We start from the raw sequence: 20907 nt of genomic DNA, 5'->3' as shown, positions 1-20907 counted from the left end.
ATTAAATCGTGCTAAAAAGCAAACAGATGAAGTCTTGCTTCGCCCCTTTTTCTACAGATCAGTTTCACGATGACGTGAAAGTCTGCAAAGAGTGCAATTTCACTGATGTCACAAAACTGATGGCTGAATTTGCCGTGTTCAAGTGTCACTGGTGTGGGGAAAACAATTTAGACAGCTACCAGGCATGAACAATATGGACTTCATACAAGTTCAGGAGCGATTCTTTTTAATCAGTGTTCAGGTGAAAGAGAAGGTTTACAATACAGTGAATGAAAACAAAAGACAGCAAAGAGATGTCTCGGGTATAGTGATGGTACGACACACAAAACGAGCCACCGTCCCCACACCTCTCACAGTTTGCCTTTGGGCACATGTACCATTAATTGCTGCCTCTACAGAGCCTGCAGACTGTACGCACCATCCACTGCTCGCATCAAAGAAACCACACACTGAACTTTATGAAATTTTTATTCAATGTGTTCACTTCTCTTCCCTTTTTCCTATTCCCCACCTTGGCCCCCCTCTCCCTTTTAAGCTGCGCCACCAAACAGACAAGAAAGACTTCTCCCTGCCATGTTTTTCAGCTCGACTTCCTTCCTGCCCAGAAGCACTCGAGTATCTCGTTAGTTCTCTCACAGCTAACATCACTCCTCTATCTGCCAGGAGCAAAAACCTGATTGGGGGAAACGTAACGAGAAGAAAGGATAAGAACGGGGGGTGACATCAAGAAGTTTGGTGGATGAGATTCTCAGTAGAGCTAGGTGTAAAGCCGTAATATCATTTAGCTACAGTAATTACAGATGAAAGAAAAAAAAAAAAAAAAAAAAAGGGAGGAGAGATGAGAGGGTTTTCTCTCTCCGAGGACAATGTACACTGAAGAGCCCCGAGTTTCATCATGAAGTTACACATACATGTAAAACCACGCTGCGAGATCTTTGTCGTTATAACACGACCCTGGCTTGACTTCAAATGTACAAAGAAAGGCTTGCAGAAAGCTTGCCTTCCTTCATCCACAGCTTTTGCTCATAGCCAGATTATGACAACTGGGCACGTCCGGTTTTCGCAGTGCTGTGAACAGTGCTTTCTGTTTAAATCCTCCCGCTCACACACAAACACACACACAGTGGTCATCCATCAGCACCGAGTGTTGTTTCTTCCCCCGCATGTCTCATACACACAGGTATAAATCACTGCACCTGATTTCTGGGGCCAGGGTTTAAATAATTAAAGAGCTTTAATTCATCAGGATTTAGCACCTGCTGACAGTAGGGCTGACAGAAGAGAATGAGAGATATATTGAGAAAGAGAAAAAAAACAAACAAAAAAAACAAAAAGTTCATTAAACATTAGAAAAAAAACATACAAAATTATTACACATTGCACAAGACAGAAAGAAAGAAAAAAGAAAATATCTAGTTCAAAGTGGAACCAAAGACTAGGTGAGAAGGCATTGAGGTTCTGCTCTAGAGCTACTTAATCTGCTGTGTTAAGATTTTTGTTATTTACCTGTTGGCAGAAGACAAACGAGCCTGTTCTACGTGGGTAATCTTACAACTAAGTTGAAAGAATCATTAATGTAAAAAGAACACAATTGCAAAGAAAGACCCCCCACCCCAAAAAACAAAAACTCCCCCCAAAGACATCCAGTAAAAAGAAGATCAAGCAAAGTTGTACTGATTTTTTGTTCGTTTTCCTAACTGCACATGCCGTCTTTTTGGAAGCATACATATAAATGACCATGGATCTTTATGTTTCAAAGCTGTTGAAGTAAAGGAGAAAGTGATAGCCACAAGAAACTGGAGTGTTTTTAGTATAGACCATCTAAGACACTGGGCATGAGAAACACACATCAATAAGTTACATTTAAAGTCTTTTGTTATGTCACTTCATCAACTGCACAAACCGAAAATGTGGTTATTTTGTTTTAACAATGACAAATAACCCCACCAAAAGCCTAAATATTGAAATACCGGTGATTTTTTGTATTAAAACAAAAGTAATAAGTGGAGAACAAAGCACTGGGTAAAGCACACTTATAGAATGAAATTGTCTTCAATTATGTCCTGCAAGAACCAGCTGTTGTGATGTTGTCACAGAAATGTAGAACTCTACTGCCCTCTTGTGGTTTAGACACATGCAAATAAACTTTCACATGAAAGTGACCAAATGAACCCAAACACAGATTTTTTTTTTTTTTTTTTTTTAAATACTTGCATCTGTAGATTCACTGAATGAACTACTGTGTTAGCCCTATGAGTTCTGGAAGGTTGAAAACAAGATCTACCAGCAGGCACAAAGACATAAGGGAGAAACATCACAAAAAAGCAAAAATGCCATCTCTAGCTGTGTTTGACCCTCATTGTTTATTCTTACCAGTAGATCTGTCAAAACAGAATGAACACACCCAGCCACACTCTAATACACAAACACACGCGCTTCAATCAAAGACAGCACTGAAAAGACAGTTTCCCCCCCCATCTGCTGAAGAACTGTGGTCAAAAAAAGAAAAAGAAATAAAAGTCCCTTTACCCTTTTGCATTAACATGCGAGTAGAATTAGTATAATATATTTTTCTGTTACTTGAAGACTTCATGGAGTGAAGTTTGTTGTCTGCTGGCAATAGGTAGCCACCTAGTGGTTAGACCCTCTCATAAGATCAAGTATTGACTGCAGAATTTTTAAATCGCAAGTTTGGATGTTTTGTTGCTAGATGACACTTTGTCATTGATAAACAAACAGCTTAAACATAGTTTAGCAGATACCTAACAAACTATCCAGTCTACAGACTCAGCTGGGGGGAGGGGAAGATAAGTGATTATCACACCAGAAACACAGTATTACTCCTAAATCAAACAGTACACTATGTTTTTGTTTTTTTAACCATATTGCGCAATTTATTTTCAGAATAATAAACCTATATATTCATAGTTACGATACCAGTTCCCTATGAAAAATAATTACCCATAAGTCAGTACCACCATCCCCATTCTAGATGAATGATGACACTGTGTGTTTTTGTCTTTTCAAGACCATCATCCCTTCATTTCACTGGATTCCCTCCACCGGTGGATTGTTTTCACACTTCAGTGGTCCATAAGGGAGCGCTGTAAAGCCTCCTGAATCATTGTGTGCTCATCTGTGGAATAATCCTGGGAGGTCATAAGCATGAGAAGGGGAAGAAAAGAAAAAAAAAAAAAAATCACTTAAATTCTTATTAACATAAAAAAAACCCAACAACAAATAAACAGAGAGTGCTTTACTTACAACAAATGTATCATAGGAGAAAGTGTGTCTGATCTTCAGGTGCTGGAAAAAGTCAGCACTCCTGTAGTTAGGATCCCCCCAAGGCATCGAGGCACAGATGGGGCACACCTAAAGAAAACATGAAGGTAATAAAACGATCTTTGAAACACATTATTAACCCAGCTGAAGCCAGTAAGTGTGTGGAAACTCAGAATTATGACAGAATAGGTTTTGTTTTTTTTACCACTTGGCGTGCATCTCGAGCATGTTGGGTTGTGCAATGTTCAACCAGGCCATCCTGGTCGAGGTTCTGGCAGTTGCAGTAGGGGCAGGTGAAGGTGTAGCGATTTGGCACTGAACTGTGGCAATGAAACAGAAATAATAAAATGTCACAAGGTTTGGTTCTCAACTACATGATTACACTTGAAATGTAACAGGCATCAGCTTATGAAGAAATAAGTGGACATTTACCACAGTTAGTGGCCAATCTTTATCTCTTGTCACATCAACTTTGCACCAGCTGAAAGAGCTTGAGAAAGACTTAAAAGTGACAGTTATTCCTTTTTCTTTTTAATAATAGGAATCTGTTTCATGGCACAAAGGTCTGGAGGGTTAAATAACAAAATAAATAAATACTGGGATCGGTTTCTTACTTTAAACAGTGTTGGAACAACATGCCACAATGTGTGGATTCTTAGTTTTAAAGGCTGCTGTTTGGGTTGCCCCCCCCCCCAAAAGGCTACTTCCTGATTAGTCATAATAACCTCATTACAAGCGACGGCTTCTCAAACCATCTTCTCGGAACTTTCTCCAGGAAGCACAGTTGTCATAAATACTTAACATCCATATATGATAAAAACCACATCCACTTCATACAACTTGACAATAATAGTGTTTTATGTTTTCTAAAGATGAATGTTGTACTGTTTTCTATACACTCTGGAAAAATTACAATCAGAAATTACGACAGGTAAAATACAGAATGCTTAGCATATGCTTGATCATACTTTATAATACTATTTTTCTTGCAATCAAGATTGGGTTCAATTTGAAATCCCGTTTGTGCTAAAACTTCTATTTATTTTTATTTTTTTACCTTAAGTGCAAAATGTATACACTACATAAAGTAAAACCGCAAGAGAGCTTTTCTTATTTGACTGACATGTTAGGCATGCCAGTGAAACAAGGCAGTAATAGAGTCACGACTTTGGAGTCTTATCAAACAACAATGTACTGCCAAGAGTTTATAATACTATAAACATAGGGAATTTTATATCACGAGAAGATATTCCATCATTTGTCACAATGAACAGGTCAACTGTTTACATTTGGCACTTAAGTTAAAGTGAAATCTACCATAAATCATATCATTGAATATATTTGATTGGGCCAACAGAACTCTATTTCCTATGTACAGTACTTTCTGCTGCATTAATGAAGCCCTCTCACTGAAACGACTGACAGGGCTACACTCTTTTCCTTTTTCACTTTGGATCAGTGTTGGTCCAAAGGTGACCTTTAATTTATACAACCCAACAAGCAGCAGTAATTGCATGCAAAGTCTGACTCTACAGTGTAAACCATTTTGCTTTATTATGTAGGGAATAGCAAATAATTGTTCTGCTTCTTTCCCCACCTGACGATGGCAGGCTGACTCTGGGCAGTTGTCCTGACTCCCTCCTCAATGTACTCCTGGTATTTTGAACAGGCAGCTGTGTGGCTTCTCATCTTAGAAAGCCCAACCTAATTGGGGGAGGAGTGACACATATCAGTAACTTCCAGTATATGACCATCATCATAAAATTGTTGCTATTATCTAAATATAAAGACAGAAATTTAGACACAGCAAAACATTAAGATTATGCATGTGCAGTTATTGGATCTTCACCCTCTGTGATTGCTTCATAAATGGGAGTCAGTTCAGTGATATTTTAGCTTTTGGTCTGTAGTGAAACTTACCTGTGTGCCACAACCCTTACAAGCTGCCACAGAAGATTGAATAAGTGCCTCGAGTTGAGCAGCTTTAGTCCAGTGGCCCGGAGCACCTCGACATACAGCACAAACGGGCTTCTGTGGACGCAGACATTCCTGCAAACAACTGTGGCAAAACCTGTCAAGAGATGGGTGAAAGAATGTGATTGCTACACAAGAGAAATCAACTAAATTGTCAGTTTTAATTTGAGCTCTGGTTACCTTAGGCTTTAAAAAAAAAATTTATTTATATATATATATATATATAAAAACAAACAAACCAAAACAAAAACATGCAACAACTCTGTTTGCATTAACGCATGGCCTGCCATGAGAAAAAACAAAGAACAAATACTGTCACTAAAACAAACCTTTATTATGCTAGTGACTGGACCTTCCTGTAACTCATATGGAAAGTCCCCCACCTCGAGAATAGCCAGGGACTTGTAGTTCTTTAAAGTGGTTTCAAGAGTTAGAGCAATACACATCCAAACTACAACTCCCAAGTGAGGCCTCCTTTTTGATGTAAACAAAACTGAAACTGATTTAGCAAGCTGGAACTGTTTTTGTCACATATTCGAGAGAGAAAAACAGAAAAAACGGGGTCGTAGCACGAGAAGACACTCGCGAGGCCGATATTTTGCAACTCTGGTGTGACGACACATTTAAAGTGAAGCCCTTTCCTCCATTGTTTTTGCCTCTTTTCACTGTATCGTTGGTGGCAGACGCGGGTTAGGGGGAGGGCGACCGAAAATAAACGGCAAAAATACTCACGTATGTCCACACTGTGTTGTCACGGGACTGTCGAATATTTCGAGGCAAACTGGACAGACGAATTCGGACACGTCGTTGCTCCCGTCCGAGGCGTTCTTCTTGTGAGGTGCTGCGCTAAAGCCTCCGAGCATCGCCATTTCTTTTCTTCACTGAGTCGGTTCAACCACCAGCACCAACCGTCCCCGTGACGACGTCATCGGGTTCTTGTTCTTTTTTAAGCGCGAGGGGGCGGGGTTACCGGCGAAAGTAAACATCGTAACACATAATTGTACGACATATTTACTAAATTTGTGACACACCCCTCCCACTAGATTTTGAAACCCCCCAGAGACATTGAAAATATTACAATATATAGTTATACAAATAAATCAAAATTATTCAGGCACTAATACAACGAAAAAGCAGGAAATCCACACCACTAAATGCATACCTTCGGCAAATCATTATGAACCCGGGAAATCTGTCTCTGCGCGCACGCGAGCCTATATTTTTTTCCCCCAAGCAAAACAAAAACAAAAATGAATGAAGACTGTGGATGATGTAGTTGGGGGTCTGTATCCCGTCTTCCCTAGCACGTGGGCTCCTGATGCTGATGAACTGTCAGGATTGAGCGCATGCGTGTTGTTATACTGGGAATTTCCAACAGCTGAGGAGGCGTAGCTAGCCATGATTAGCACTTGTTAAAGGTAAGATTTGCGAATGGTGGTATTTCTGTTTGAAAAAACGTCTTGATCCCCTAGTGGGAGCGCATTAACGCTTGGTCCCAAAAGAAGGTCACCTTAAAAACTCGCTGTGTCTTGATATTTTATTTTAAACTGGCGGATAATGTCTGTGTAGCGATGGAACGCCCTGCTAGCCGAAAGCAATTGTTAGCTAACCAGCTACGCTGAAATGGGCGTTCACTGTTTAGCTTATATTCAGTAGGGGGGCCATAGCAGTGGCAGCATCGGGTTTGAGATTCATGGAGAATTAATGTATACGCTCTAAGAGTATTACTTTATATTGCCATTGGTCACGGTGGACTAAATTTGTTGTAGTAGATACGCAGTTGTAAAGCATGAGTCTGGCTAAGGCTCATTGGTTGCTAGCTCGTTGAGCGGATGTTCGCAGAGATTTTCAGGTAACAGGTATAGCCAGCCAGCCAGCTTGCAAGAATCTGAGAGCAAAATGTTTGCTCTCCTGTTGTTCAAGCCTCGTACTATTTTCACGATGTGTTTGTTTATGAGTTTTGAGTTGGAAGCTAAGCTAGGGCTAGGGTTAGCGCCACTCTGGTTTACACGCATGTAGTACCAATAGCTGAAACGCTTACACTGGCGCAAACGTGTGAGAGGGATGTATACATCAGTAATGAGTTCCTCTCTTGCTTATTTAAGCTATAATTCCACTGGCCTTTTTCTTGGTTATGTACATTGTAAAACAAACAAAATAAAAAAAAAAAAGCCCTTTTACTATGTGACAGACAAAAAACCCACCTACCCACCCACCCAAACGAATCCATCTTCACATCTCTACAGAGATGGTCCTGGATTAGTATATCTTCCCTCTTATCTGAACCTCTAGATATTTCAAAACATGCTTAACCACAGTTAAATTGCATTTTCATTTGGCTAGAACCGAAAATGATATTTTTATCTTAACAGATATTGCTTGTGTCATTTCAGCTTGGACATGGCTGACAACAACCCCAAGATCATGAATCTGTCGTCTTGATGAGTGACCTTGAACTCTACCAATGCTGAAACCAAGCAATGGAATAGATGCAAGTCTGTGTGCCAAGGAAAACCTCCCCCTGACGTTATCTTGCATGCCAGAAGCCTGTTTTTTGGGAAACAAGTCAGGTTTTGAGCCAAAACCAGAGATGCTCATACCAAGGCATCCTTATGGGCTACAGCCTTGCTACACCAACTGAAAGCACTAGAAAACTGCACCTCTTGCTTAGAGGATGTGCTACTGAGTGGATGCAAAGACTGACTCCTCTGGCATCTCTCCGCAACATTAACAATTAGTGTATACGGTTTAAAAAATGGTAACCAAAAATGGTGTCTGAATGTGGCATTTTGTGGTTGGGCATGCTAAAAGGTGTGAGGCTCTCTCAGAAAAGTATAACAGCTGACTAATAGTCTGCTGCTAATAATGGATGCAAAGTTAAAAGAGGACCTGTTCCGGAGGTATGTGACAGCACTGGAGAAGCGCCTGGAGGAAGGAGGGGATAACAGGGGGACTGGAAGTACGCAAGAAGGGGAAAGAAGCAGACACAAGGACAGTGAGGCCTTACTTTCCACAGCCACAGCTCTGCTAGGAGCCTATCAGCCAGATCCGGCACAGCGATTTCGCATGGTGCGTTTCTATGAGGTAGTGGAGAACTCCCTCCGCTCCCAGAGAGGAGTTAACCTGAAGGGCCTGGAGAGAGCCTTCCATACCCTGGAAACCATCTGCACCAACCTCCTGCTCTTCCCTTGGAAGAAGGAATTCAGATGTATAAAGGTGACTTTATTTTATTGATGGGATATTTAATATACTTTGCTTAGATTAGTTTACTCTAATAGCCAAAATTTCACTATTAATACACTTGTTATAACAGAATGAATCATTATTGTCCAGTCTTGAGCTTTGAGATACTGAGCTTTGGCAATTAATCAGGGCAGTGCGTGTGTACACCAAAATACTTTTGTGAATTTGCATATCTTTCAGACTGTCTTTTGCAGGCAATATATATGAATATCTTTCCTGACCTTTATTATGGAAGCGAAACTTTTATGTTTGTGTACACATTCTCAGGCTTTATGCAGATATCTGATATCTGCATAATCTTAAGAGATTTGTGTTGTTGTACCTTAATTACTTGTTGTCTAATCCTAACATCATAAAGTGTGTATACAAACAAAAGTTTGATCCCACCAGCATATCTGAAAGTACATGAGTGGTTATCCCCTGTTTCATAAACTGCTTGACATGTTTTTTAGTAAATTAATATCTAAAAGTAAGAACATTTTTCTGAAACTTTTAAAATTTGTATAGATTTGTAATTTTAGTGAACACACATGCAAAGAGGACCTGTTATTATGATTGCTTCTGCTCGGTGAATAAGTGACAGATTAAAAGGAAAGCTGTAACTCTTGACCCCTCTGTTTTGCTTTGGGGATTTATGTTGCTGGCATTCTTTAGCTCTACTTGTCTTCTTAGAGGGAAAGCACTGCAACTCAATACGAAGTTGTTTGGTGTGAAACATTTCTAACCTAATAGGAGAGGGAAATGTCCTTGCACACAGAGCCGAAACCGTTATGAATGATCTTATGGCGTTCACCCTCACAAGATATCAAGTTAACTGATTGTCTATGGGAAATTTCTGTACATGTTAGACAGCCTTCTGCCACCCAAAAAGGAAAAAAATAGTTGTCCCCACTTCTGGTGGTTTTCTAAAGCACTTTGTTTGTTTTTCCCTTGAATCTATCAGCTAATTCTATCTAGAACTATATCTAAAATAAGTATTTGTTATTAGAGAGGTGGCCATTGCAGCTTTACATTGAGGTTGTTGTAATTTGTGCTAATCATCTGTTTTTTCATATAAAGATGTGCATTTCTATATGTTTTTGTCTTTATTTTTGGCTTCATGTCAGCCTGTTTTAAACAACTGACACTTATGCTGATTCTCATTTCTCTCTTTAAGACCTTCACTGGCCCATATGTGTACCATCTGCAGTCTGCCATTTCTGATGCTGAACTCCGAACTTTAATGCGCACCATTGGCTACACCTGTGACCATGATTCGCAGTTCCATTTGCAGGAGCATCCAGGAGGTGCAAATCATCTGCGGCAGTTGGCATTTGAACTCTTCCTGGCCCAGGCAGAGTGTCGTCTTCTGGGAGAGGTAGTGGCTCTGGCCCGTGGTTCAGCGTCAGAACTGGAGGCCCTGGAGCTCCGCAGAGGTTGCAGAGATGATGCAGCTGGCTGTGCTGAAGCGCTCCGCAGACGTGACAGCCTTGGGGCAGATATGGCTCGGCTGTCCGTGCGGCCATTGGATATAGAAAAGCCTCATGCCCACCACCTTAGGCGAGGTAGCCGACCATCTAAGTCTGTGGATGTTACAGATGGGGCTGGTCACTGGCATGCAGCGGTTAGCAAGCCTGTCTTGAAGGCTTCATTGAGTCTGAGGAAGGAGCCTCTATTTGTGGATGCAGAGGAGGATATGAAAGATGAGATCATCAGGCCCAGCACCTCAATATCTCTTTCCTCTGTGGTTGCTCCACCTTCCTATAGCCCTGTTGCAGATTTCTTCCCAATTCAGTCACCTCCCCCAGCGGATCCCTACACATCCTACCATCCATCCTCTTTAGATGAGATTGACTTGTACACAGAGAGGGGTGGGGCTGGCACAGGAGGAAGGCAGACCCCGTCTCGACCTCTATCCAGAGAGCCTCGAGATGGAAGGGATGGGTGGCTGCACAAAGGTCATGGTAGTGTGAAGTGCCAGGGTTGCGGGCTGGGCTGCACCACAATGGCCTCCTGCCAGAGGTGTGACATGATCCTCTGTTCTGCCTGTCATGATGTGGACCCCTCCCCTTGCTGTGGCCTGCAGGACTACCATCTAAAATCTCCACGACCTCTTGATGGATACATTCCTGTCAAGGAAAAGCTCTCTGTCTACTCTAATACTCATACTCACTCCCATCTCCATCCACACCCCCTCACACTGACCCACTCACATTCTCATCCCCACCCTCACCCTCAGATGGTGGAGAAGCCCCTCATGTCCACTAAGCTGTTTCCCAGCAAGTCTGTTGCCTTGACAACACCAAAGGGAGGCAGCAGTGAGCGAATAAGCATGGGGGGATCGCGATGCGGGTTTTGCAACAAGCCAGGTGCATCACACACCTGTGTGAACTGTTCGAAAGTGTCATGTGACTCGTGCATGGGCTTGTATGCAAAAGATATGTGCACGCGAAAGAATCCTCAGCACAACTTTGTGCCCAACCATCAGCTCAACTTCAAAACTGGCACCATATCTCACCTGGTGTACCGATGAATCAGGCAGACAGAATATTCTTTTTCCCTTCCACTCCCCTCCTTTAACTTGCAACATATTCTTGCACGATTGCTTTAGCTTTCTTTCCATTTAAATCATTCATGTTCTTCATCTCGGTCCAGTGCTTTATTTATTTTTTTGGTCTTAGTTTTATTTTTCCTAACCCTCTTTTAAACTATGTACATTTTCTCTTACTGTTGTAGGGCCATTGGATGCACATGCCACAGAGAGCCATATCGTCTGCCCATCTCTCTGCCTTGTACAAGATCAGGCCTTTTATCTATTTCTTCTTCCTTTTACCTTGCTACCTGCTCTTGAGTAGTCATGTGATGTTGTAGCGCTTCCCAAATCCCTCAAATCTTGTCCTCATCAAAAAGGGAAACTGGAGAAAGTTTAATTCCTTCTCATTTTGAATGAATTCCGTCCAAATGAACATAATCTACTTTGCCTAATTTCTCAGCTAAAAAAATCTTCTAATATATATAAATATATATATATATATATATATATAAATATACAGTATATATATATATGTGTGTGTGTGTGTGTGTGACTGAATGAGTGAACATGTATGCGTGAGTGAGTGTAGAAAAGACCTCTGAGCTTGCATTGTGATAAAGGGGTCTTTTTAACTTGAAAAAAATATAGGAAAAAAGAGAAAACATACACTGGAAGTCAATAAGTCAATAGTATATATTTTTAATCTCTATTCTCTAGAACAACGTGAGACTGTTAAATGGGCATGAGGCCTGGCATTAGGAATTTTGGGCTATAAACTTATATATGTGGGTATGGGGTGGGGATATCTCAAGGGGACACACTGAGACAATGGTCGAATGCCATAGATTCTATTTAAAAGATTATGCCTTGTAAATTAATCCTCAATTGTTTCTGGTTGTAGGACTGAGGTTAAATGCTGCTGTTGACTTGAGACATTGAAGACAAGCGGCATTGATTTCTTTCTGGTAGTTGTGTCAGTTCCAAGCCCCCCACTCCTTTTCATTACACTTCTCAAGCCTTCATGGATCATGATGTTGTAGTGCCCCTGCACTAGATCAGTGGTTCCCTATTAGTCTTGGGTGGGACCATAGGAGTCTCACACTGGGCCAGAAATCTAGGGATTATGATTCAATTGAACAGTTTGTCAGACTATTGATAGGATAGGTTTTAGGCAGTATGAAAGTACATACTCTAACATGGTTTCTGTCTACCTCAAATGGCTTCAGCTTATACACCCAGTATGACATTGTGGTTTTAAACTAGCCCTAAGATCTAAAGATTGTTTGTTTATTGCATCTTTCATTTCTAATTTATGTTTAAGTACACTAGAAAGCACCACCCTTTTACAATCAGCTGAGCCTGTCAAGTGGTAGAGGCCAGCAAAGACATCAAAAATGTTACACATGCAAACTTTAATGCGGTTCAGTATTATGATGAGTACATAGCAGTTAAACACTTATTGCAGTTTTGCTGATGAACTATTTACCACATTGCTTTTTGCACTATATTTCACAGAGCTTTCTGCACAGCACAGTGGCTGCAGGCTGGAGTTTTTGATTTATTTCTTGCTAGTTAGTTTTGACAACACATTTTTAAACACTAAATCTGCATCTGTTTGATGTATGGGGGCAGAATGGGAGGTAGTTATGCTAATAAACTAAAGTGATGAATTAAACTGCATATTTTAAGGGGTAGATATATTCTGCTTACATTTGAAACTGAGGACCATACATTTAGTGTTTAGTAATTAGACTTTAATTTTCATTGTAATCTTAATTGTAATATTTTATATCACAGTTGATCGTCACCAAGGGCTAATTTTAAATCACATTGCATTAAACAAAAAAGTCTGAGTCTGGGTTATTTTGACAGACTGCTTAGGCTGTTGTAGCCTTTATGTTCTGTCAGGAGTAACCTCTAAATGCCTTAAACTCATTCAGCTGTCTTATCCTAGTGTATTTAAGCTTTTGATGTTGTTGTTCTCACCCTGTTTTGTCTTTAACCAGCCTGTAGGTTTAAAATTAACATGTGGTTAACAGGCTGGAAAATGAAGTTCACTTCTCTGATGGTGAATTAAAATTACACCTAAGAGTATGGAGTATGTGTTGAATACAGAACATACCTACCATGTATATTAACATAAATATGCAGCAATGAACACATTGTACATCTGTAAACATTGTAGATGTTTTGCTTGGAAACAGGTTTGGTATATATTTTGTTTGCGTAGAGATATTACCTTAACACATTGGTTTCAGAAAGTGACATCTGATTTCATTCTTTTCATTCCTTCCCTTCAAAACTGAAAATTGTCTTTTGTGTCTTTATCATATTAAAGAAGGGATCTTTTGATACCAATTAGATGTAGTTTTAGCGGTTCTTTGAAAGATGTTCTTGTGCTAATTTGGGTATCAAAAAAAAAAAAAGAAGTCTTGAGTGCCCTTATGGGAGGTGTGCAATTTTTCTGTTTCCATCAAAGAAGACTTTCTAGATATTTATCATAGCTATATTTCAGTTATTCAATTCAAATCATACCAGCAACAAAGACAACTTTCAGATGTATTGAGCCATGTTGAGTGATCATATTGCCAAATGAAGAACAAATATCTTACCGGAGGAGAAAACAAAATTATGTGGCTTGCCTGGATGTACAGTTAATGTAACATAAATCTGTGATTTTGCTAAAGTTTAGCTTCGTGTCTGTAGATGTTGGCCTTTTTAAGAAGCCTAGAGAGAACACCCCCCCCCCCCCCCTCCCATCAACATAGATACCTACTCACACACCATCGGATGTGTCACTTGAAACAGTGGACTGATAACTTGTGTAGGTCACTACAAAGGGCTAAACAGTCTGCAGGGCTGCTGCTAAGTTTGTGGGCACTGTTTTAATGAGAAACTGACAGATCAATATCTAATGTGGGGCTTACTGATGTTGGGAAAACAAATGTCATGGAACACTGAGCCATTTTAACATGATTGGTTTATCCCACACTTGAAACACTCAAGTCATTGTGGAAGTGAATGCTCCCCTTTACCTCTGTGTGGTTATCTTACTGATATTAGCAGTCTTGGTGTAGTTAGGCAGCCTCTACCCATTTCCCTAACCTTCCTCTTGGCATGCTCTGTACAAGGCCCATACCCATACCCACACCCCACCCCACCTACCTTGGCACTGAGGATCATCGCACAATGTATTTGAAGGGGTATGGACCTTGTGATCAATATGTGGGCTTACATGGGGTGGAATGGGAAAATAGCCAAAAATTGTTAATTGGTGAATATATAAAGAGAAATGAAATGAAGCAAAAGGTAAATGAGATTTTATAAATTAATTTAAAGAATAAAGTTCTGAAAAACAAAGTTTCCTATCTTGAATTTTTTTATTACTCTGTTTTTGGTTGATTGAAATTGAGTTTGTACTGTCAAATCTGTACACATAATTCATTGTTTTTGAACTACTGTAAGCACTTTTGACAATCCGAATTTGCAACTATTGGATTTGCTAAATTGTCATTTTGTTCAGTGTAATGTTAAGAAAAAGGCCAGAGTTTAGGACTCAACATCTCAGCCTTTTTAATCTGACGTGCCGGTACTGGGGAAAAAGAGATAATTACGGCTCTTTTTTTACTCATACCTACTCGACTTGACTCGGGTTTGGTCGCTCTCATGGCTCATTGAGTGACACCACTTTCCAGATAATTGGTGGTATGCAGTCTCTTGAGATCACATTTTTGATTAACTCTGATCAGCCGAGTTGGTAATGAAGAAGTACAAGGTACTACCACACAATGGAAAACTATAAAATCCTAGCCAAGTCAACTGGGTGCTAGTGGAAAAGGCCTATAGCTGTCGATGTAGGTAAGAGCCCTTTAAAGTAAGATCCATATCAGACCCTTGTACCGCTCTTTTTTTAAATCCGTTTTTTTCCATAGGTTTACAGGTTTGATGTTCCTAGTCTTTCCCTTCAACTTGTAAAGGAAAGCCTTAGTCATAATCATCTATTGTTGTTGTTTTATGTTGTTGTGCAGTCCTTTTGTGTCTTTGTAAATTTCTTTCTTCTCCTTCTTTTCTTGCAGCCAGACTCAGATGCTGTTGGCTGGTCCAAATGATTAATCTTCTGTGCTGAATCAGGCTTTTAGGGCCAATTATGTCTCCCCCTAATACTGAAGAAAGACCCTACTTAAGGTCCATGGAAGTTTGAAGTTTTTCCTCCGATAACTCCACTGACCTCTCCCCTGATTGTCCATGAGCCCACCACACAAACATGTTGTTTCTTAATAGGCTAGTTATACCTGATGATTATTTGAGTGGTTTCACACTTACCAGGAAACAAATACAAAAGCAAAACCCACAAACTCAAAACTTTTTTTTTCCTTTTGAATTCTCACAGGCCTCCAATTAGTAACTATGTTTTACTGCCTTAAGGCATAGTGCGCTTACATAGGTTTTTATCATTTATATCAAGTACATAGAGTTTACAAGAAACAGATAAAAATAAAACTGTCCTCTGTCCTCCACTAGATGGCATTGTATTACTATATTATGACTGCGTGCTGTTTGCATTGTCTGTGAATTTTGCGGGTTCTCCCACAGTACATGTAGGAGACATATATACAAGATTCTTTATTGATTCTAAATTGGCTGTTAGACTGTGAGCGTGAATGGTTGTCTGTCACTCTGTGTTAGCCCTGTAAGGGACTGGTGACTTATCCAAGGTATGCCACGCATCTCGCTCAACATCAGCTGACACAGTTTCCAGTGCCTCAGTGACCCTGAACTGGATGAGCAGTGAAGAAAATGGATGGGTGGACGAATGATGCGAGTATAACAATTAGTAAAGTCAATATTCCTTAAACTGTAGTTGCACAAACACTTCTGCACGAACAGAACCCTTCATTATTTACACTAAATTAAGCATCATTACTAGTAATATATTTCACACCTTATTTCACAAACTAACTGGCTGTTTTAAATGGGCCCCTTGCCAAGTTTTCTGCGACATGGTCCGCTAATAAGCTCTCCTCATGACTCAGTGATATCACAGTTAAACCAGCTGATATTCACATTTACAAATGCTAAATTAAACTAAAATAAAAACCTCAATAAAAAAAAACCTTTCTGTCTGTCATTTTTATTTAATTTTTATTTTTTATTTTTTTTTACAAATTTTCTTTGGTGAAATTCACCCTCATAAAGCAGCTTGTTACTGTGATCATATAACATTTTATTATAGCTCTGCTAAAAGTATCAGAGGAAGGTAACAGTTACAATTATGTAGTTACTTGTATTACAAATATTCTTCTTTTATCTGCACAGTCGACAGATAGAAACACTGTCTGCTGTCATCTTTGTGTTCACACTTAAGACTAGGAGAAAGATCCTGAGTGTGTGTCCTCATTAGGATTAGGATTAATGTTGTGTGTGGGACTGTAGCCCAATATTTATGCTGTTAAATAGTAATTAGGACTATGCATCTATAGTTATGTGACAAAGTAATACAAAAATAAAAAGCAGTGAAATTAGTTACTTTCTCCAGTGACTAATTTGTTTAATGCATTCTTTTTTTTAAAGTAATGAATAATATGTAAAGACCCTTATGAAAAGGACACCGAGGGAACAGTTTACCCTGCCCGGGATAGGGTTACCGGGGCCCCGCCCTGGAGCCAGGCCCGGGGAGGGTGCCCGAGGGCGAGCGTCTGGTGGCCGGGCCTTAGTCCATGGGGTCCGGCCGGGCACAGCCCGAAGAGGAGACATGGGCCCATCCTCCCGCAGGCCCACCACCCGCAGGAGGCGCCATAGGGGTCGGGTGCATTGTGTGCCGGGTGGCGGCCAGGAGCGGAGGCCCTGGCGGACTGACCCCCGGCTGCCAAGACTGGCAATAGGGACATGGAATGTCACCTCTCTGGTGGGGAAGGAACCTGAGTTAGTGCGTGAGGTTGAGAGGTACCGGCTAGATATAGTCGGGCTCACCTCTACACATGGCTTGGGCTCTGGAACCAGTCTCCTGGAGAGGGGCTGGACTCTGTCTCAGTCTGGAGTTGCCCCTGGTGAGAGGCGGCGGGCTGGGGTGGGTATCCTAATATCCCCTCGGCTTGCTGCCGGTACGTTGGGGTTTTTCCCGGTGGACGAGAGGGTTTGTTCCCTGCGCCTTAGGGTCAGGGAACGGGTCCTGACTGTCATCTGCGCTTATGCGCCGAGTGGCAGTTCAGAGTACCCAGCCTTCTTAGAGTCCCTGGGGGGGGGGGGGTGCTGGACTCTGTTGTCCTGCTGGGAGACTTCAATGCTCACGTGGGTAACGACAGCAAGACCTGGAGGGGCGTGATTGGGAGGAACGGCCTCCCTGATCTGAACCCGAGCGGTGCTCTGTTATTGGACTTCTGTGCTAACCACAGTTTGGCCATAACGAACACCCTGTTCGAACATAAGAGTGTCCATAAGTGCACGTGGCACCAGGACGCTCTAGGCCGTAGGTCGATGATCGATTTTGTAATCGTATCAGCAGACCTGCGACCATATGTTCTGGACACTCGGGTAAAGAGAGGGGCTGAGCTGTCAACTGATCACCACCTGGTGGTGAGTTGGATCAGGTGGCGGGGGAGGACGCTGGACAGACCTGGTGCACCTAAACGCGTAGTGAGGGTGTGCTGGGAACGTCTAGCAGAGGCCCCAGTCCGCGAGATCTTCAACGCACACCTCCGGCAGAGCTTCGACAGCATTCCGAGGGAGACTGGGGACATTGAGTCCGAATGGACCATGTTCAGAGTCTCCATTGCCGAAGCTGCTGCATTGAGCTGCGGCCGCAAGGTGGTGGGTGCCTGCCGTGGTGGTAATCCCCGAACCAAATGGTGGACACCAGAGGTGAAGGGAGCCACCAGGCTGAAGAAGGAGTCCTATCGGGCTTGGTTAGCCTGTGGGACTCCGGAGGCAGCCGACAGGTATCGACAGGCCAAGCGGAATGCGGCTCGGGCAGTGGCTGAAGCAAAAACTCGGGTGTGGGAGGAGTTCGGAGAGGCCATGGAAAAAGACTTTCGGACTGCCTCGAAGAGATTCTGGCAAACCGTCAGACGTCTCAGGAGGGGAAAGCGGTGCTCTACCTGCACTGTGTATAGTGCTGGCGGAGCGCTGCTGACGTCGACTGAGAAAATTGTCAGGCGGTGGAAGGAATACTTCGAGGACCTCCTTAATCCCACTGACACGTCTTCCGAGGAGGAAGCAGAGTCTGGGGATGAGGGGAATGACCCGCCAATTTCCGGGGGCGAGGTCACTGAGGCAGTTAAACAACTCCTTGGTGGCAGAGCTCCTGGTGTTGATGAGGTCCGCCCCGAGTTCCTGAAGGCTCTGGACGTTGTAGGGCTGTCCTGGTTGACACGCCTCTGCAATGTTGCGTGGAGATCAGGGGCAGTACCTGTGGACTGGCAGACCGGGGTGGTGGTCCCCATCTTTAAGAAAGGGGACCAGAGGGTGTGTTCCAACTACAGGGGGATCACACTCCTCAGCCTCCCTGGGAAAGTCTATGCCAGGGTGCTGGAAAGGAGAGTTCGTCCGTTAGTCGAACCTCGGATACAGGAGGAACAATGCGGTTTTCGTCCTGGTCGCGGAACACTGGACCAGCTCTTTATCCTCTCCAGGATACTTGAGGGTGCATGGGAGTTTGCCCAACCAGTCTACATGTGTTTTGTGGACTTGGAGAAGGCATTCGACCGTGTCCCTCGGGGTGTCCTGTGGGAGGTGTTGCGGGAATATGGGGTGTCTGGCCCATTGCTACGGGCCATTCGATCCCTATACAACTGTTGCAAGAGCTTGGTTCGCATTGCCGGCAATAAGTCGGACTCGTTCCCGGTGGGTGATGGGCTTCGCCAGGGCTGCCCTTTGTCTCCGGTTCTGTTCATAATTTTTATGGACAGGATTTCTAGGCGCAGCCAAGTGGCGGAGGGCTTTCGCTTTGGTGGCCTCAGAATCTCATCTCTGATTTTTGCAGATGATGTGGTTCTGTTGGCTTCATCGGGTGAGGGCCTCCAGCTCGCACTGGAACGGTTCGCAGCCGAGTGTGAAGCAGCGGGAATGAGGATCAGCACCTCCAAATCTGAGGCCATGGTTCTCAGCCGGAAAAGGGTGGAGTGCCCACTCCGGGTCGGGGATGAGTTCCTGCCACAAGTGGAGGAGTTCAAGTATCTCGGGGTCTTGTTCGCGAGTGATGGGAGAAGGGAGCCAGAGATCGACAGACGGATTGGGGCTGCAGCTGCAGTAATGCGGACGCTGCACCGGTCCGTCGTGGTGAAGAGGGAGCTGAGTGTAAAAGCGAAGCTCTCAATTTACCGGTCGATCTACGTCCCTACCCTCACCTATGGCCACGAGCTGTGGGTAGTGACCGAAAGAACGAGATCGCGGATACAAGCGGCAGAAATGAGCTTCCTCCGAAGGGTGGCTGGCCTCTCCCTTAGAGATAGGGTGAGAAGTTCGGCCATCCGGGAGGGGCTCAGAGTAGAGCAGCTGCTGCTCCACATCGAAAGGAGCCAGCTGAGGTGGTTCGGGCATCTGACAAGGATGCCCCCTGGGCGCCTCCTGGGTGAGGTGTTCCAGGCATGTCCCACCGGGAGGAGGCCCCGGGGCAGACCCAGGACACGCTGGAGAGATTATATCTCTCGGCTGGCCTGGGAACGCCTTGGTATTCCCCCGGATAAGCTGGAGGAGGTGGCTGGGGAGAGGGAGGTCTGGGCCTCTTTGCTTAGGCTGCTGCCCCCGCGACCCGGCCCCGGACAAAGCGGATGAAGATGGATGGATGAATAATATGTAATACATTATTTTTCTTTACTTGCTCTTTTTAAATATCTACTCCTGGTAATACATTTTCTGCCATAAAGTATCTTGCACATTTAATAAACTTAAACTCACTTCCTAGGCTTTAGATAGTAAAGTAAATTTAGATCACAAGCAAAAGACTTCACAAGATCCGTTGCTTGATTACAAGTACACCTCCAACAGAAAAGGGAATATCAGAAGCTAGGAGCATGAAACCCAAGGGTAGGGTTACTGTGCTTTTAAATGACATATATTGCAATGAATAGACCAGTGCTAGGTGATTTGTGAGGTTTGTGTGGCTCACACCTTGTAAGCATTTCTGAATTAAGGAGCGAGGACATAAAGTGCATTAAAACAAGTGTGGGCAGTGGCTTTTGCTTCATTAAAAGCCAGTGACTTTGTAAATGGAGCCAACAGTTAGTCTTCACAGAAGTCTGTGTACTCTTAAAAAAATCTTAAAAGCATATTCTAGCGTTTTCAGGTGTAATTGTCATGAAATGCTTGTGAAAACCTGAGGGAAGCACAGAGAATAAAAGAAATTCTTCACTTTATCTAAGAACAGGTTTTCTGAATTAAACCTATTTTCCCAGTATAAGGTTGACAAAGGACACCAAGCATGTTTTGAAATCAGGTATATACAAAAGCTAAGCAAAAACTTATTTTCTAAAGTAATGTCCTTTGAAGTAAGGGGGAAGGGAAATTTCACAAAGTATATGCCCTTGGATCGAGCGCAGGCCTCAGTGCTGGCAAAGCTTTTGGTAGAAATGGCCCACCTGCAATCGTGTGACCTACATGTGTCCCATTTTATGTTATTTTTTAAAAGAAATATATGATTGTCATTTAAAAAAAAGATAAACATTAGGAATGTTGTAGGACTCCAAGCTTCTTTTGTTATTTCCCTTTACAGTGTTACACCATTACTGTATTTTTTATCATTATTATTATTAATAATTATTACTGCCTCATTTCAGTCACAGTGAATGTGATGGCTTCACTATTTTGTTATTTAAATTATACACATCGTAAAAAGGTGTCAGTGAAAAGTGAGGAGATTTCTTTTTTAAACAAGTCCCTTTATAAATAAATCTGTGTTAACA

At 42.5% G+C, this 20907-nt stretch overlaps 2 protein-coding genes across 4 annotated transcripts; one reads left to right on the top strand and one right to left on the bottom strand.

The window, feature by feature from the left end:
• Nucleotides 1-512: 512 nt before the first annotated feature.
• On the bottom strand, nt 513-6558 carry rnf114 (ring finger protein 114). Its single transcript, XM_085258726.1, has 7 exons — nt 6419-6558; nt 5989-6197; nt 5203-5353; nt 4880-4986; nt 3488-3602; nt 3265-3372; nt 513-3149 (listed from the first exon to the last, which is right to left on the bottom strand). Exons 2-7 carry the CDS (start codon nt 6123-6125, stop codon nt 3084-3086), a joined length of 684 nt encoding a protein of 227 aa, XP_085114852.1. The 5' UTR covers nt 6126-6197; nt 6419-6558; the 3' UTR covers nt 513-3083.
• Nucleotides 6251-14371, top strand: spata2 (spermatogenesis associated 2). Of its 3 annotated transcripts, none has more exons than XM_085258723.1 (3): nt 6251-6674; nt 7650-8472; nt 9656-14371. In XM_085258723.1, exons 2-3 carry the CDS (start codon nt 8122-8124, stop codon nt 11009-11011), a joined length of 1707 nt encoding a protein of 568 aa, XP_085114849.1. In that variant the 5' UTR covers nt 6251-6674; nt 7650-8121; the 3' UTR covers nt 11012-14371. The 3 variants fall into 3 exon arrangements, with proteins under 3 accessions (XP_085114849.1, XP_085114850.1, XP_085114851.1); XM_085258724.1 differs by lacking the exon at nt 6251-6674 and adding an exon at nt 6711-6761; XM_085258725.1 differs by lacking the exon at nt 6251-6674 and adding an exon at nt 6889-7108.
• The last annotated feature ends 6536 nt before the right edge of the window (nt 14372-20907 follow it).

Source organism: Mchenga conophoros, linkage group LG20, assembly GCF_057382185.1.
Source record: "Mchenga conophoros isolate Kocher_MC1m ecotype Shallow Benthic linkage group LG20, M_conophoros_male_GT1.1, whole genome shotgun sequence".
In the NCBI taxonomy this organism is placed as follows: domain Eukaryota; kingdom Metazoa; phylum Chordata; class Actinopteri; order Cichliformes; family Cichlidae; genus Mchenga; species Mchenga conophoros.
This window is presented reverse-complemented; position numbering and strand designations above follow the sequence as displayed.